This window comes from Cyanistes caeruleus, chromosome 32 (genome assembly GCF_971803275.1).
Source record: "Cyanistes caeruleus chromosome 32, bCyaCae1.hap1.1, whole genome shotgun sequence".
Lineage (NCBI taxonomy): Eukaryota > Metazoa > Chordata > Aves > Passeriformes > Paridae > Cyanistes > Cyanistes caeruleus.
In genome coordinates, this window is record NC_141733.1 from 1,294,155 (window position 1) to 1,309,535 (window position 15,381).

Sequence of the window (15,381 nt, forward strand, 5' to 3'; positions counted from 1 at the left end):
GGGGGACCCCGATGTCTCAGGGACCCCCGATCTAATGGGTGACACGGGGGGTCCCCGATGGCACAGGGACCCCCGATCCCGGTGGGTGGCACGGGGGGACCCCGATGGCACAGGGGGGACCCCGATCCCGGTGGGTGACACGGGGGGACCCCGATGGCACAGGGGGGACCCCGATCCTGGTGGGTGACACGGGAGGATCGGGTGACACAGGGGGTCCCCGATTGTACAGGGGGACCCCGATCCCGGTGGGTGACACGGGGGGACCCCGATGTTTCAGAGACCCCCAATCCCGGTGGGTGACACGGGGGGTCCCCGATGTCTCAGGGACCCCCGATCCCGGTGGGTGACACGGGGGGGACCCCGATGGCACAGGGGGGACCCCGATCCCGGTGGGTGACACGGGGGGTCCCCGATGTCTCAGGGACCCCCAGTCCCGGTGGGTGACACGGGGGGGACCCCAATCATGGACAAAAGGGGGAGGGTCTCCAATTCTGCGCACGCAGGGGGACCCGGACCCCTGTGGGTGGCACAGATGGGGGACCCCGAATTTGTCCGCACAGGGGACCCCCATCCTGATGGGTGACACGGGGGTCCCCGACTGTTCAGGGGGGACCCCGATCCCGGTGGGTGACACGGGGGGACCCCGATATCGTAGGGGGACCCTAATCCTGGTGGGTGATAGGGGGGGATCGGGTGACACGGGGGGTCCCCGACTGTACAGGGGGGACCCCGGTCCCGGTGGGTGACACAGGGGGTCCCCTATTGCACGGGGGGACCCCGATCCCGGTGGGTGACACGGGGGGTCCCCGATTGCACGGGGGGTCCCCGGTCCCGGTGGGTGACACAGGGGGTCCCCGACTGTTCAGGGGGGACCCCGATCTCCTTCTCTGGGCACTTTCGTGTCCCCCCGGGGCTGTCCCGGTGCGGACCCGTCACGAGTGCGGAGAGCCCCGTGATCCCCGTGACCCCCGTGTCCCCCGGGGCTGCTCCCCGTGACCCCCGTGTCCCCCCGGGGCTGCTCCCCGTGACCCCCGTGTCCCCCCGGGGCTGCTCCCCGTGACCCCCGTGTCCCCCGGGGCTGCTCCCCGTGACCCCCGTGTGACCCCCGTGTGCCCGGCTGCGGTCCGGTGTCCGGTCCGGCCGCTGCCCGAGCATCCCGGCCGGAGCCCGCCGTGTCCCGGTCCCGGTCCCGGTCCCCGATCCCCGGTCCCGGTGTCGGTCCCGATCCCGACCCCATCCCTATCCCCGGTCCCGGTCTCGATACTGATCCGAATCCTGATCTCTGATCCCTGTCCCGGTTCCAATCCCCGGTACCGGTTCCAATCCCCGGTGCCGGTCCCGGTCCCTGTCCCAATCCCCGGTGCCGGTCCCGGTCCCTGTCCCGGTTCCAATCCCCGGTGCCGGTCCCGGTCCCTGTCCCGGTTCCAATCCCCGGTCCCGGTCTCGATCCTGTTCCTAATTCCCGATCCCGATCCCCGTCCCAATTCCAATCCCCGGTTCCGATCCCGGTCCCTGTCCCGATCCCAAACCCGGTCTCTGTCCCCGGTCCTTGTCCCTGTCCCGGTTCCAATCCCCGGTACCGGTCCCGGTCCCTGTCCCGATCCCAAACCCGGTCTCTGTCCCCGGTCCTTGTCCCTGTCCCCAGTGTCCCGATTCCAATCTCCGGTTCCGATCCCGGTTCCTGATCCCGGTCCCGATCCCGATCCCCTGTCCCCGGTCCCGGTCCCGGTCCCGGTCCCGGTCCCGGTCCCCGGTCCCCGGTCCCCGGTGTCCCCATTCCAATCCCCGGTCCCTGTCCCCAGTGTCCCGATTCCAATCTCCGGTTCCGATCCCGGTTCCTGATCCCGGTCCCGGTCCCGATCCCCTGTCCCGGTTCCTGATCCCGGTCCCGGTCCCCGGTCCCCGGTGTCCCCATTCCAATCCCCGGTCCCGGTCTCGGTCCCGGTCCCGGTCCCGGTCCCCGGTCCCCGGTGTCCCCATTCCAATCCCCGGTCCCGGTCTCGGTAGTGTCACTATCTCTTTAAGGGATCTCCCGCGTCGCGGCTGACGTCACTCGGCGCTCAGCCAATGGCCGGCGGCGCGGGGGGCGTGGCCGGCGGAAGGCGGGAAGCGGCGCGGGCGGGGCCGCCGCGGCTTTGGCGCGCTCGGGGGGGACGCGGCGGCCGCGCTCGGGACCCCCAGGGACCCCCGGGGACCCCCAGAACCCCCCCGGGACACCCCGAGCCTTTCCGGGACACCCCCGGCCCCGGGACACCCCGGGGACACCCCCGGGGACACCCCCGGCGCCCCACCCCCACCCCGGATATCGCCCCTCGGGACCACCCCTCACCTCCGGGGACCCCCGGGGACCCCCCAGAACCCTTCCGGGACATCCCCGGGGACACCCCCGGAGCCCCACCCCCTCCTCGGGACCACCCCTCACTCCCAGGACCACCCCCCACCTTCGGGGACCCCCGGGGACATCCTCGGAGCCCCACCCCCCCCTCGGGACCACCCCCCACCCCCGGGGACACCCCCGGGGACACCCCCGGGACCCCACCCCCCCCTCGGGACCACCCCCGGGGACCCCCAGACACCCCCCGGGGACACCCCCGGAGCCCCACCCCCACCCCCAGGACCACCCCCCACCCTTGGGGACACCCCCGGGACCCCACCCCCCACCCCCCAGGACCACCCCCAGGACCACCCCGCACCCCCGGGGACACCCCCAGGACCACCCCCCACCCCCGGGGACACCCCCGGGACCCCACCCCCCCTCGGGACCACCCCCCACCCCCCAGGACCACCCCCAGGACCACCCCCCACCCCCGGGGACACCCCCAGGACCACCCCCCACCCTTGGGGACACCCCCGGGACCCCACCCCCCACCCTTGGGGACACCCCCAGGCCACCCCCCCACGCCCCCCCGCCATTCCCGGTGTCCCCTCGGTTCCTGCAGCACCGGCGCCCCCCGCGTGTCCCCCCCGACCCCTCCCCTCCCCGGGGTCCCCCCGGTGTCCCCCCCGTGTCCCCCCCATGGAGAACTTCCAGAAGGTGGAGAAGATCGGCGAGGGCACCTACGGCGTGGTCTACAAGGCCCGCAACAAGGTCACCGGAGAGGTGGTGGCACTCAAGAAGATCCGCCTGGACACGTGAGTGGGGGGTCCCGGGGGGTCCCGGGGGGTCCCGGGGGGTCTGGGGGTGTCCCCGGGCTCACCCCCCCGCTGTCACCGCAGGGAGACCGAGGGTGTCCCCAGCACGGCCATCAGGGAGATCTCGCTGCTCAAGGAGCTCAACCACCCCAACATCGTCAAGTGAGGGCTGGGGGGTCCCCGGGGGGGCTCAGGGTGGGCTGGGGTCACCTGGGGTCACCTGGGGTCACCTGGGGATGGGCTGGGGTCACCTGGGGTCACCTGGGGTCACCTGGGGATGGGCTGGGGTCACCTGGGGTCACCTGGGGTCACCTGGGGGTGAGGTGGGGTCACCTGGGGTCACCTGGGGATGGGCTGGGGTCACCTGGGGTCACCTGGGGTCACCTGGGGGTGGGCTGGGGTCACCTGGGGTCACCTGGGGTGGGCTGGGGTCACCTGGGGTCACCTGGGGTCACCTGGGGGTGGGCTGGGGTCACCTGGGGTCACCTGGGGTCACCTGGGGTGGGCTGGGGTCACCTGGGGTCACCTGGGGTCACCTGGGGTAACCTGGGGGTGGGGTCACCTGGGGTAGGGTCACCTGGGGTGGGGTGGTGTCCCCATGGGGGTGGTGTCCTCAGGTCTGTGGTGTCCCCATGGCAGTGACAGCTCCACGGCCATGCCAGACCCCGTGGTGTCCCCATGGCCGTGGTGTCCCCAGGGCCATGCCAGGCCCCTTGGTGTCCCCATGTCCCAGAGCTGTCCCCATGTCCCAGAGGTGTCCCCATGTCCCAGAGCTGTCCCCATGTCCCAGGGGTGTCCCAGGGGTGTCCCAGGGGTGTCCCCATGTCCCAGAGGTGTCCCCATGTCCCTGTCCCTGTCCCCAGGCTCCTGGATGTCATCCACACGGAGAACAAGCTGTACCTGGTGTTCCTGTCCCCATGTCCCAGGGGTGTCCCAGGGGTGTCCCAGGGGTGTCCCAGAGGTGTCCCAGAGGTGTCCCCATGTCCCAGGGGTGTCCCAGAGGTGTCCCAGAGGTGTCCCCATGTCCCAGGGGTGTCCCAGGGGTGTCCCCATGTCCCTGTCCCCATGTCCCCATGTCCCCCCAGGCTCCTGGATGTCATCCACACGGAGAACAAGCTGTACCTGGTGTCCCCATGTCCCTGTCCCCATGTCCCAGAGGTGTCCCCATGTCCCAGGGGTGTCCCAGGGGTGTCCCAGAGGTGTCCCAGAGGTGTCCCCATGTCCCTGTCCCTGTCCCCAGGCTCCTGGATGTCATCCACACGGAGAACAAGCTGTACCTGGTGTCCCAGGGGTGTCCCAGGGGTGTCCCCATGTCCCAGGGGTGTCCCAGAGGTGTCCCCATGTCCCTGTGTCCCTGTCCCCATGTCCCAGAGGTGTCCCCATGTCCCAGAGGTGTCCCCATGTCCCTGTCCCTGTCCCCAGGCTCCTGGATGTCATCCACACGGAGAACAAGCTGTACCTGGTGTCCCCATGTCCCTGTGTCCCTGTCCCCATGTCCCAGGGGTGTCCCAGGGGTGTCCCCATGTCCCTGTCCCCATGTCCCCATGTCCCCCCAGGCTCCTGGATGTCATCCACACGGAGAACAAGCTGTACCTGGTGTCCCTGTCCCCATGTCCCAGAGCTGTCCCCATGTCCCAGAGGTGTCCCCATGTCCCAGAGGTGTCCCAGGGGTGTCCCAGGGGTGTCCCCATGTCCCAGAGGTGTCCCCATGTCCCTGTCCCCAGGCTCCTGGATGTCATCCACACGGAGAACAAGCTGTACCTGGTGTCCCAGGGGTGTCCCAGGGGTGTCCCCATGTCCCTGTGTCCCTGTCCCCATGTCCCAGAGGTGTCCCCATGTCCCCATGTCCCTGTCCCCAGGCTCCTGGATGTCATCCACACGGAGAACAAGCTGTACCTGGTGTCCCTGTCCCCATGTCCCAGAGGTGTCCCAGGGGTGTCCCAGGGGTGTCCCAGGGGTGTCCCAGAGGTGTCCCCATGTCCCAGGGGTGTCCCAGAGGTGTCCCCATGTCCCTGTCCCTGTCCCCAGGCTCCTGGATGTCATCCACACGGAGAACAAGCTGTACCTGGTGTTCCTGTCCCCATGTCCCAGGGGTGTCCCCATGTCCCCATGTCCCTGTGTCCCCCCAGGCTCCTGGATGTCATCCACACGGAGAACAAGCTGTACCTGGTGTCCCTGTCCCCATGTGCCAGGGGTGTCCCCATGTCCCCATGTCCCTGTCCCCAGGCTCCTGGATGTCATCCACACGGAGAACAAGCTGTACCTGGTGTTCCTGTCCCCATGTCCCAGAGCTGTCCCCATGTCCCAGAGGTGTCCCAGAGCTGTCCCCATGTCCCAGAGGTGTCCCAGGGGTGTCCCCATGTCCCAGAGGTGTCCCCATGTCCCCCCAGGCTCCTGGATGTCATCCACACGGAGAACAAGCTGTACCTGGTGTTCGAGTTCCTGCACCAGGACCTCAAGAAGTTCATGGACTCCTCGTCCCTCAGCGGGATCGCGCTGCCCCTCATCAAGGTGGGCCCCAAATCCTCCTGGGGGGGCTTTGGGGTGTCCAGGGGGGCCCCAAACCCTCCTGGGGGGGCTTTGGGGTGTCCAGGGGGGCCCCAAACCCTCCTGGGGGGTTCTGGGGTGTCCAGGGGGGCCCCAAACCCTCCTGGGGGGGCTTTGGGGTGTCCAGGGGGGCCCCAAACCCTCCTGGGGGGGCTTTGGGGTGTCCAGGGGGGCCCCAAACCCTCCTGGGGGGGCTTTGGGGTGTCCAGATCCTCCTGGGGGGCTTTGGGGTGTCCAGGGGGGCCCCAAACCCTCCTGGGGGGCTTTGGGGTGTCCAGGGGGGCCCCAAACCCTCCTGGGGGGGCTTTGGGGTGTCCAGGGGGGCCCCAAACCCTCCTGGGGGGTTCTGGGGTGTCCAGGGGGGCCCCAAACCCTCCTGGGGGGGCTTTGGGGTGTCCAGGGGGCCCCAAACCCTCCTGGGGGGTTCTGGGGTGTCCAAACCCTCCTGGGGGGTTCTGGGGTGTCCAGGGGGGCCCCAAACCCTCCTGGGGGGCTTTGGGGTGTCCAGGGGGGCCTCAAACCCTCCTGGGGGGTTCTGGGGTGTCCAGGGGGGCCCCAAATCCTCCTGGGGGGGCTTTGGGGTGTCCAAACCCTCCTGGGGGGCTTTGGGGTGTCCAGGGGGGCCCCAAACCCTCCTGGGGGGCTTTGGGGTGTCCAGGGGGGCCCCAAATCCTCCTGGGGGGTTCTGGGGTGTCCAAACCCTCCTGGGGGGCTTTGGGGTGTCCAGGGTGGCCCCAAACCCTCCTGGGGAGGCTTTGGGGTGTCCAGGGGGGCCCCAAATCCTCCTGGGGGGCTTTGGGGTGTCCAGGGGGGGCCCAAATCCTCCTGGGGGGTTCTGGGGTGTCCAAACCCTCCTGGGGGGGCTTTGGGGTGTCCAGGGGGGCCCCAAACCCTCCTGGGGGGTTCTGGGGTGTCCAGGGGGGCCCCAAACCCTCCTGGGGGGTTCTGGGGTGTCCAGGGGGGCCCCAAACCCTCCTGGGGGGTTCTGGGGTGTCCAAACCCTCCTGGGGGGCTTTGGGGTGTCCAGGGGGGCCCCAAACCCTCCTGGGGGGCTTTGGGGTGTCCAGGGGGGCCCCAAACCCTCCTGGGGGGTTCTGGGGTGTCCAAACCCTCCTGGGGGGCTTTGGGGTGTCCAGGGGGGCCCCAAACCCTCCTGGGGGGCTTTGGGGTGTCCAGGGGGGCCCCAAACCCTCCTGGGGGGTTCTGGGGTGTCCAGGGGGGCCCCAAACCCTCCTGGGGGGGCTTTGGGGTGTCCAGGGGGGCCCCAAACCCTCCTGGGGGGTTCTGGGGTGTCCAGGGGGGCCCCAAACCCTCCTGGGGGGCTTTGGGGTGTCCAGGTGGGCCCCAAACCCTCCTGGGGGGCTTTGGGGTGTCCAGGGGGGCCCCAAACCCTCCTGGGGGGACCCCCAATGTCACCCTTGGGGGTTTTGGGACATCCCAAGGAACCCAAATTCACCCTTGGGGGGGTTTGGGGACACCTGGGGGTTTTGGGGACCCCCTGGGGGTTTTGGGGACCCCCTGACCCCCCGATTTCATCCCCCCAGAGTTACCTGTTCCAGCTGCTGCAGGGGCTGGCGTTCTGCCGTGTGACCCCAAACCCACCCTGGGGACCCCAAACCCACCCTGGTGACCCCTGGGAGGGTTTTGGTGACCCCTGGGGGTTTTGGGGACCCCCTGACCCCCCGATTTCGTCCCCCCAGAGTTACCTGTTCCAGCTGCTGCAGGGGCTGGCGTTCTGCCGTGTGACCCCAAACCCACCCTGGGGACCCCAAACCCACCCTGGTGACCCCAATATCACCCTGGTGACCCCTGGGAAGGTTTTGGGGACCCCTGGGGGTTTTGGGGACCCCTGGGGATTTTGGTGACCCCTGGGGGTTTTGGGGACCCCCTGACCCCCCGATTTCGTCCCCCCAGAGTTACCTGTTCCAGCTGCTGCAGGGGCTGGCGTTCTGCCACCCCACCCCAAACCCACCCTGGGGACCCCAAACCCACCTTGGGGACCCCAATATCACCCTGGTGATCCCTGGGAGGGTTTTGGTGACCCCTGGGGATTTTGGTGACCCCTGGGGGTTTTGGGGACCCCCTGACCCCCCGATTTCGTCCCCCCAGAGTTACCTGTTCCAGCTGCTGCAAGGGCTGGCGTTCTGCCACCCCACCCTGGTGACCCCAAACCCACCCTGGGGACCCCTGGGAGGGATTTAGGGACCCCTGGGAGGGTTTTGGGGACCCCCTGGGGGTTTTGGGGACTCCTGGGGGTTTTGGGGACCCCCTGACCCCCCGATTTCGTCCCCCCAGAGTTACCTGTTCCAGCTGCTGCAGGGGCTGGCGTTCTGCCACCCCACCCCAAACCCACCCTGGGGACCCCAAACCCACCCTGGTGACCCCAATATCACCCTGGTGATCCCTGGGAGGGTTTTGGGGACTCCTGGGGATTTTGGGGACCCCCTGACCCCCCGATTTCATCCCCCCAGAGTTACCTGTTCCAGCTGCTGCAGGGGCTGGCGTTCTGCCACCCCACCCTGGGGACCCCAAACCCACCCTGGTGACCCCAATATCACCCTGGTGATCCCTGGGAGGGTTTTGGGGACTCCTGGGGATTTTGGGGACCCCCTGACCCCCCGATTTCATCCCCCCAGAGTTACCTGTTCCAGCTGCTGCAGGGGCTGGCGTTCTGCCGTGTGACCCCAGACCCCCAAACCCACCCTGGGGACCCCTGGGAGGGTTTTTGGGGACCCTGGGAGGGTTTTTGGTGACCCCTGGGGGTTTTGGGGACCCCCTGACCCCCCGATTCTGTCCCCCCAGAGTTACCTGTTCCAGCTGCTGCAGGGGCTGGCGTTCTGCCGTGTGACCCCAAACCCCCAAACCCACCCTGGGGACCCCAAACCCACCCTGAGGACCCCAATATCACCTTGGGGGGCTTTTTGGGGACTCCTGGGGGTTTTGGGGACCCCTGGGGGTTTTGGGGACCCCCTGACCCCCCGATTTCATCCCCCCAGAGTTACCTGTTCCAGCTGCTGCAGGGGCTGGCGTTCTGCCACGCTCACCGGGTGCTGCACCGCGACCTCAAGCCGCAGAATCTGCTCATCAACGCCGAGGGCTCCATCAAGCTGGCCGATTTCGGGCTGGCCCGCGCCTTCGGGGTGCCCGTGCGCACCTACACGCACGAGGTGGGGACTTGGGGGGCTTGGGGGGACTTGGGGGAGATTTGGGGGGGATTTGGAGGGGGTTTGGGGGGATTTAGAGGGGTTTGGGGGAGGTTTGGAGGGATTTGGGGTGGTTTGGGGGGAATTTGGGGGGTTTGGGGGGGACTTGGGGTGGTTTGGGGTGGTTTGGGGGGGGTTTGGGGGGGTTTGGGGGGATTGGGGGGGGATTGGGGGGCTTTGGGGGGATTTGGGGGGGATTTGGGGAGAATTGGGGAGGTTTGGGGGGGATTGGGGGAGGTTTGGGGGGGCTTTGGGGGAGGTTTGGAGGGGGTTGGGGGGGATTGGGGAGGTTTGGGGGGGATTTGGGGAGGTTTGGGGGGGATTTGGGGGGGATTTGGGAAGGTTTGGGGGGGATTGGGGAGGTTTGGGGGGGATTTGGGGGGGATTGGGGAGGTTTGGGGGGGATTGGGGGTGGTTTGGGGGGGATTTAGAGGGGTTTGGGGGAGGTTTGGAGGGGATTGGGGGGTATTTCGGGGGGGTTTGGGGGGATTTTGGGGGCTTTGGGGAGGCTTTGGAGGTGTTTCAGGGGATTTAGGGGGGATTTGGGGGGGATTGGGAGAGGTTCAGGGGGCTTTGGGGGAGGTTTGGAGGGGTTTAGGGGGGGTTTGGGGGGCTTTGGGGGGGATTGGGGAGGTTTGGGGGGGCTTGGGGGGGATTGGGGAGGTTTGGGGAGGTTTGGGGGGGATTGGGGAGGTTTGGGGGGGCTTGGGGGGGCTTTGGAGGGGTTTGGGGGGATTTTGGGGGCTTTGGGGGGATTTGGGGGCCTCAGAACTCCCCAGGGTGGCAGGTGGTGACACTGTGGTACCTGAGGGTGTCCCCAATGATGTCCCCAATGTCCCCAATGATGTCCCCAATGTCCCCAATGTCCCCAATGATGTCCCCAATGATGTCCCCAATGTCCCCTGTGCTGGCAGGTGGTGACACTGTGGTACCTGGGGGTGTCCCCAATGTCCCCAATGTCCCCAATGTCCCCAATGTCCCCAATGATGTCCCCAATGTCCCCTGTGCTGGCAGGTGGTGACACTGTGGTACCTGAGGGTGTCCCCAATGATGTCCCCAATGTCCCCAATGTCCCCAATGATGTCCCCAATGTCCCCAATGTCCCCTGTGGTGGCAGGTGGTGACACTGTGGTACCTGAGGGTGTCCCCAATGTCCCCAGTGATGTCCCCAATGTCCCCAATGTCCCCTGTGGTGGCAGGTGGTGACACTGTGGTACCTGGGGGTGTCCCCAGGGGTGTCCCCAATGTCCCCAATGTCCCCTGCTGGCAGGTGGTGACACTGTGGTACCTGGGGGTGTCCCCAGGGGTGTCCCCAATGTCCCCAATGTCCCCTGTGGTGGCAGGTGGTGACACTGTGGTACCGCGCCCCCGAGATCCTGCTGGGATGCAAATACTACAGCACAGCTGTGGACATCTGGAGCCTGGGCTGCATCTTCGCCGAGATGGTGGGTGGCACTGGGGACACTGGGGACACTTGGGGACATCACTGGGGACATCATTGGGGACATCTGGAGCCTGGGCTGCATCTTCGCCGAGATGGTGGGTGACACCTGGGGACACTTGGGGACATTGGGGACACTGGGGTGACATCACTGGGGACATCTGGAGCCTGGGCTGCATCTTCGCCGAGATGGTGGGTGGCACTGGGGACACTGGGGTGACATTGGGGACATTGGGGTGACATTGGGGACATCATTGGGGACATCTGGGGACATCTGGAGCCTGGGCTGCATCTTCGCCGAGATGGTGGGTGACACTGGGGACACTGGGGTGACATTGGGGACATCATTGGGGACATCTGGGGTGACATTGGGGACATCTGGGGACACTTGGGAACATCTGGGGACACTTGGGGACATCATTGGGGACATCTGGAGCCTGGGCTGCATCTTCGCCGAGATGGTGGGTGACACCTGGGGACACTTGGGGACATCTGGGGACATCACTGGGGACATTTGGGGACATTGGGGTCCCCAGAGCCACCACACGGGGACACGTGCAGCCCCAGGGGTGACATCAGGGTCCCTCGGGGTGTCCCCAACCCCCCTCAGGTGACACCGGGTGTCCCTCGGGGTGTCCCCTCCCCCCGATGACGTCATCGTCTGCGCGGTGCCACCGTGGGAACAAAGGGACATTGTGGGGGCTGGGGGGGGAGGGGACACCATGTGACACCCCCACGTCACCGGGGGTGACCACAGCGGCCGGGGGGGTCACGGGGGGGTCATGGGGTGGGGGAGGGGACGGCACCGGATTGGGGACCCCGGGGGGAGCCCAGGGTGGCACCAGGGTCCCTTGGGGTGTCCCCAAATCACCTGGGGGTGTCCCCAATGTCCCCAAACCCCCCTGGGATGTCCCCAGACCCCTCTGGAATGTCCCCAGTGTCCTCAGATCCTTCTGGGGTGTCCCCAGTGTCCTTGGGATGTCCCTGTGTCCCTCTGTCCCCATGTCCCATTGATGTCCCCATGTCCCCAATGATGTCCCCAGTGTCCCAATGATGTCCCCATGTCCCATTGATGTCCCCAATGTCCCCAATGTCCCCAATGTCCCCCCAGCTGACCCGCCGAGCTCTGTTCCCCGGTGACTCCGAGATCGATCAGCTGTTCCTGTGTCCCCAATGATGTCCCCAATGATGTCCCCAATGTCCCCAGTGTCCCCAATGTCCCCAATGATGTCCCCAATGTCCCCAATGTCCCCAATGTCCCATTGATGTCCCCAATGTCCCCCCAGCTGACCCGCCGTGCTCTGTTCCCCGGTGACTCCGAGATCGATCAGCTGTCCCTGTGTCCCCAATGATGTCCCCAATAATGTCCCCAATGTCCCATTGATGTCCCCAGCTGACCCGCCGTGCTCTGTTCCCGGGTGACTCCGAGATCGATCAGCTGTTCCTGTGTCCCCATTGATGTCCCCAATGTCCCCAATGTCCCCCCAGCTGACCCGCCGAGCTCTGTTCCCGGGTGACTCCGAGATCGATCAGCTGTTCCTGTGTCCCCAATGTCCCCAATGTCCCCAATGTCCCATTGATGTCCCCAATGTCCCCAATGTCCCCCCAGCTGACCCGCCGAGCTCTGTTCCCCGGTGACTCCGAGATCGATCAGCTGTTCCTGTGTCCCCAATGTCCCATTGATGTCCCCAATGTCCCCAATGTCCCATTGATGTCCCCCCAGCTGACCTGCCGAGCTCTGTTCCCGGGTGACTCCGAGATCGATCAGCTGTTCCTGTGTCCCCAATGTCCCATTGATGTCCCCAATGTCCCCAATGTCCCCAATGTCCCCCCAGCTGACCCGCCGAGCTCTGTTCCCGGGTGACTCCGAGATCGATCAGCTGTTCCTGTGTCCCCAATGATGTCCCCATGTCCCCCCAGCTGACCCGCCGAGCTCTGTTCCCGGGTGACTCCGAGATCGATCAGCTGTTCCTGTGTCCCCAATGATGTCCCCATGTCCCCAATGTCCCATTGATGTCCCCAATGTCCCATTGATGTCCCCAATGTCCCATTGATGTCCCCAGCTGACCCGCCGTGCTCTGTTCCCCGGTGACTCCGAGATCGATCAGCTGTTCCTGTGTCCCCAATGTCCCCAATGATGTCCCCAATGTCCCCCCAGCTGACCCGCCGTGCTCTGTTCCCGGGTGACTCCGAGATCGATCAGCTGTTCCGCATTTTCCGCACTCTGGGCACTCCGGACGAGGCCGCCTGGCCGGGGGTGTCGGCGCTGCCGGATTACAAAGCCACCTTCCCCCGCTGGGCGCGCCAGGACCTGGCCAAGGTTCTGCCGCCGCTGGACGACGAGGGCCGCAAGCTCCTGGCGGTGAGGCCGCTCATTCCCAAGTTTTCCCAAGTTTTCCCCAATTTTTCCCAATTTTTCCCACTTTTTCCCACTTTTTCCTGCTTTTTTCCCGCTTTTTCCTGATTTTTTCCGGCTTTTTCCCACCTTTTTCCCCCATTTTTCCCCCATTTTTTCCCACTTTTCCCAATTTTTTTCCCAATTTTTCCCAATTTTTCCCCTTTTTTCCCACTTTTTCCCACTTTTCCCCACTTTTTCCCAATTTTCCCCCATTTTTCTCCATTTTTTCCGACTTTTTCCCACTTTTCCCAATTTTTTTCCCAATTTTTCCCCATTTTTCCCACCTTTTTCCCACTTTTCCCCCATTTTTCCCACCTTTTTCCCACTTTTCCCAATTTTTTTCCCAATTTTTCCCCTTTTTTCCCACCTTTTCCCACTTTTTCCCACTTTTTCCCACTTTTTCCCAATTTTTCCCAATTTTTCCCATTTTTCCCCTTTTTTCCCACTTTTCCCCACTTTTTCCCCACTTTTTCCCAATTTTCCCCAACTTTTTCCCAATTTTTCCCCAATTTTTTCCCATTTTTCTCCCATTTTCCAACTTTTTCCCCCATTTTGCCCAATTTCCCCCCACTTTTCCCCCACTTTTTCCCAATTTTTCCCGACTTTTCCCAACTTTTTCACACTTTCCCCCCATTTTTAACACTTTTTCCTGATTTTTCCCACCTTTTTCCCTGATTTTTTCCCACTTTTTCCCAATTTTTCCCCAATTTTCCCCACTTTTCCCACATTTTTCCTCCTTTTTCCACCTTTTTCCCACTTTTTTCCCTGATTTTTTCCCACTTTTCCCCCATTTTCCCCTTTTTGCTGCTTTTTCCCCAATTTTTCCCACCTTTTTCCACACTTCTCCTATTTTTTTCCCATTTTTTCCCAATTTTTCCCCTTTTTTCCCACTTTTTCCCACTTCTTCCCCTCTTATCCCACCTCACCTTTTTCCCACTTTTTCCCCCCGATTTTTTCTGACTTTTCTCCCATTTTTCCCTATTTTTTTTCCTGATTTTTTCCCACTTTTTCCCTTGATTTTTTCCCTGATTTTATCCCAATTTTCCCCCTGATCTTTTCCCGTTTTTCCCCATTTTTTCCCCGTTTTTTTCCCCGTTTTTCCCCGTTTTTCCCCATTTTTTTCCCATTTTTTTCCCGTTTTTTTCCCCGTTTTTCCCCATTTTTTCCCCGTTTTTTCCCCGTTTTTTTCCCCGTTTTTTCCCCATTTTTTCCCCTTTTTTCCCGTTTTTTTCCCCGTTTTTTTCCCCGTTTTTTTCCCCGTTTTTTTCCCTGTTTTTTCCCCGTTTTTCCCCGGTTTTTTCCCCGTTTTTTTCCTGTTTTTTCCCCGTTTTTCCCCATTTTTTTCCCGTTTTTTTCCCCGTTTTTTCCCCCGTTTTTTTCCCCGTTTTTCCCCATTTTTTCCCCGTTTTTTCCCCCGTTTTTTCCCCGTTTTTCCCCATTTTTCCCCGTTTTTCCCCATTTTTTTCCCGTTTTTTTCCCCGTTTTTCCCCATTTTTTCCCCATTTTTTCCCGTTTTTTCCCCCGTTTTTTCCCCGTTTTTCCCCATTTTTTTCCCGTTTTTCCCCATTTTTTTCCCCATTTTTTCCCCATTTTTTCCCGTTTTTTCCCCCGTTTTTTCCCCGTTTTTCCCCATTTTTCCCCGTTTTTCCCCATTTTTTTCCCGTTTTTTCCCCGTTTTTTCCCCATTTTTTCCCCATTTTTTTCCCCATTTTTTCCCCGTTTTTCCCCATTTTTTTCCCTCGTTTTTTTCCCCGTTTTTTCCCATTTTCCTGGTTTTTCTCCCCAGCAAATGCTGCACTACGACCCCAACAAGAGAATTTCGGCCAAGGCCGCCCTGGGCCACCCCTTCTTCCGCGATGTCACCAGAGCTGTCCCCCACCTGCGCCTCTGACCCCAAAACGGCCCCAAATCCCCCAAAAACAACCCCAAAACCCCCAAAAATGGCCCCAAAACCCCCAAAACCGGCCCCAAATCCCCCAAAAACGACCCAAAATGGCCCCAAAACCCCCAAAAACGGCCCCAAAACCCCCAAAAACGACCCCAAATCCCCCAAAAACGACCCCAAACCCCCAAAAATGGCCCCAAAACCCCCAAAAATGGCCCCAAAACCCCCAAAAACGGCCCCAAAACCCCAAAAATGGCTTCAAATTCCCCCAAAAATGGCCCCAAATCCCCCAAACTGCCCTAAAATTCCCCAAAACACCCAAATCCGAAAAAATTGGCCTCAAATTCCAAAAAATGACCCCAAAACCCCCAAAAAATGACCCCAAATCCCAAAAAATGACCCCAGACCCCCTGAAATGTCCCCAAATGTCCCCAAATCCTCCCGAAATGTCCCCAAACACCCCCAAATCCGCTCAAAATGTCCCCAAATCCCCTCAAATGTCCTCAAATGTCCCCAAATGTCCCCAAATCCCCCCAAATGTCCCCAGGGGGTTCCCGAGCCCCTCCCCCCACCCCAAATCGTGGCACTTACGGGCTGTCCCCTCCCCCCTCCCCCAATGTCACCTCGATGTCCCCTCCCCCCCCCTCCGAGGTTTTTGGATCCGAATTTTTTTGGTCATTTCGGTAAAAAAAAAAAGAATTTGTTATAAAATTTCCCGGCTGGAATTTTAATTTTGGTTTTTTTTTGGTTTTATTGATTTTTTGGGGGAGGAGTC

General features: G+C 62.9%; 1 protein-coding gene across 1 annotated transcript; it reads left to right on the plus strand.

Annotated features, from left to right (window-relative positions):
- Positions 1 to 2,976: 2,976 nt before the first annotated feature.
- CDK2 (cyclin dependent kinase 2) lies at positions 2,977 to 15,337 on the plus strand. The gene is made up of 7 exons (XM_086870354.1): positions 2,977 to 3,132; positions 3,217 to 3,294; positions 5,523 to 5,643; positions 8,676 to 8,846; positions 10,226 to 10,327; positions 12,482 to 12,685; positions 14,508 to 15,337. The coding sequence occupies exons 1-7, from the start codon at positions 3,017 to 3,019 to the stop codon at positions 14,610 to 14,612; spliced, it is 897 nt and encodes a 298-aa protein (XP_086726480.1). The 5' UTR covers positions 2,977 to 3,016; the 3' UTR covers positions 14,613 to 15,337.
- The last annotated feature ends 44 nt before the right edge of the window (positions 15,338 to 15,381 follow it).

Excerpts from the sequence above, each read along its gene's own strand:
- CDK2 (XM_086870354.1), top strand. The coding sequence starts at position 3,017 with ATGGAGAACTTCCAGAAGGTGGAGAAGATCGGCGAGGGCACCTACGGC. Across the intron at positions 3,133-3,216 it reads AAGAAGATCCGCCTGGACAC|GGAGACCGAGGGTGTCCCCA; the intron begins GTGAGTGGGGGG and ends CTGTCACCGCAG. Across the intron at positions 5,644-8,675 it reads TCGCGCTGCCCCTCATCAAG|AGTTACCTGTTCCAGCTGCT; the intron begins GTGGGCCCCAAA and ends TCATCCCCCCAG.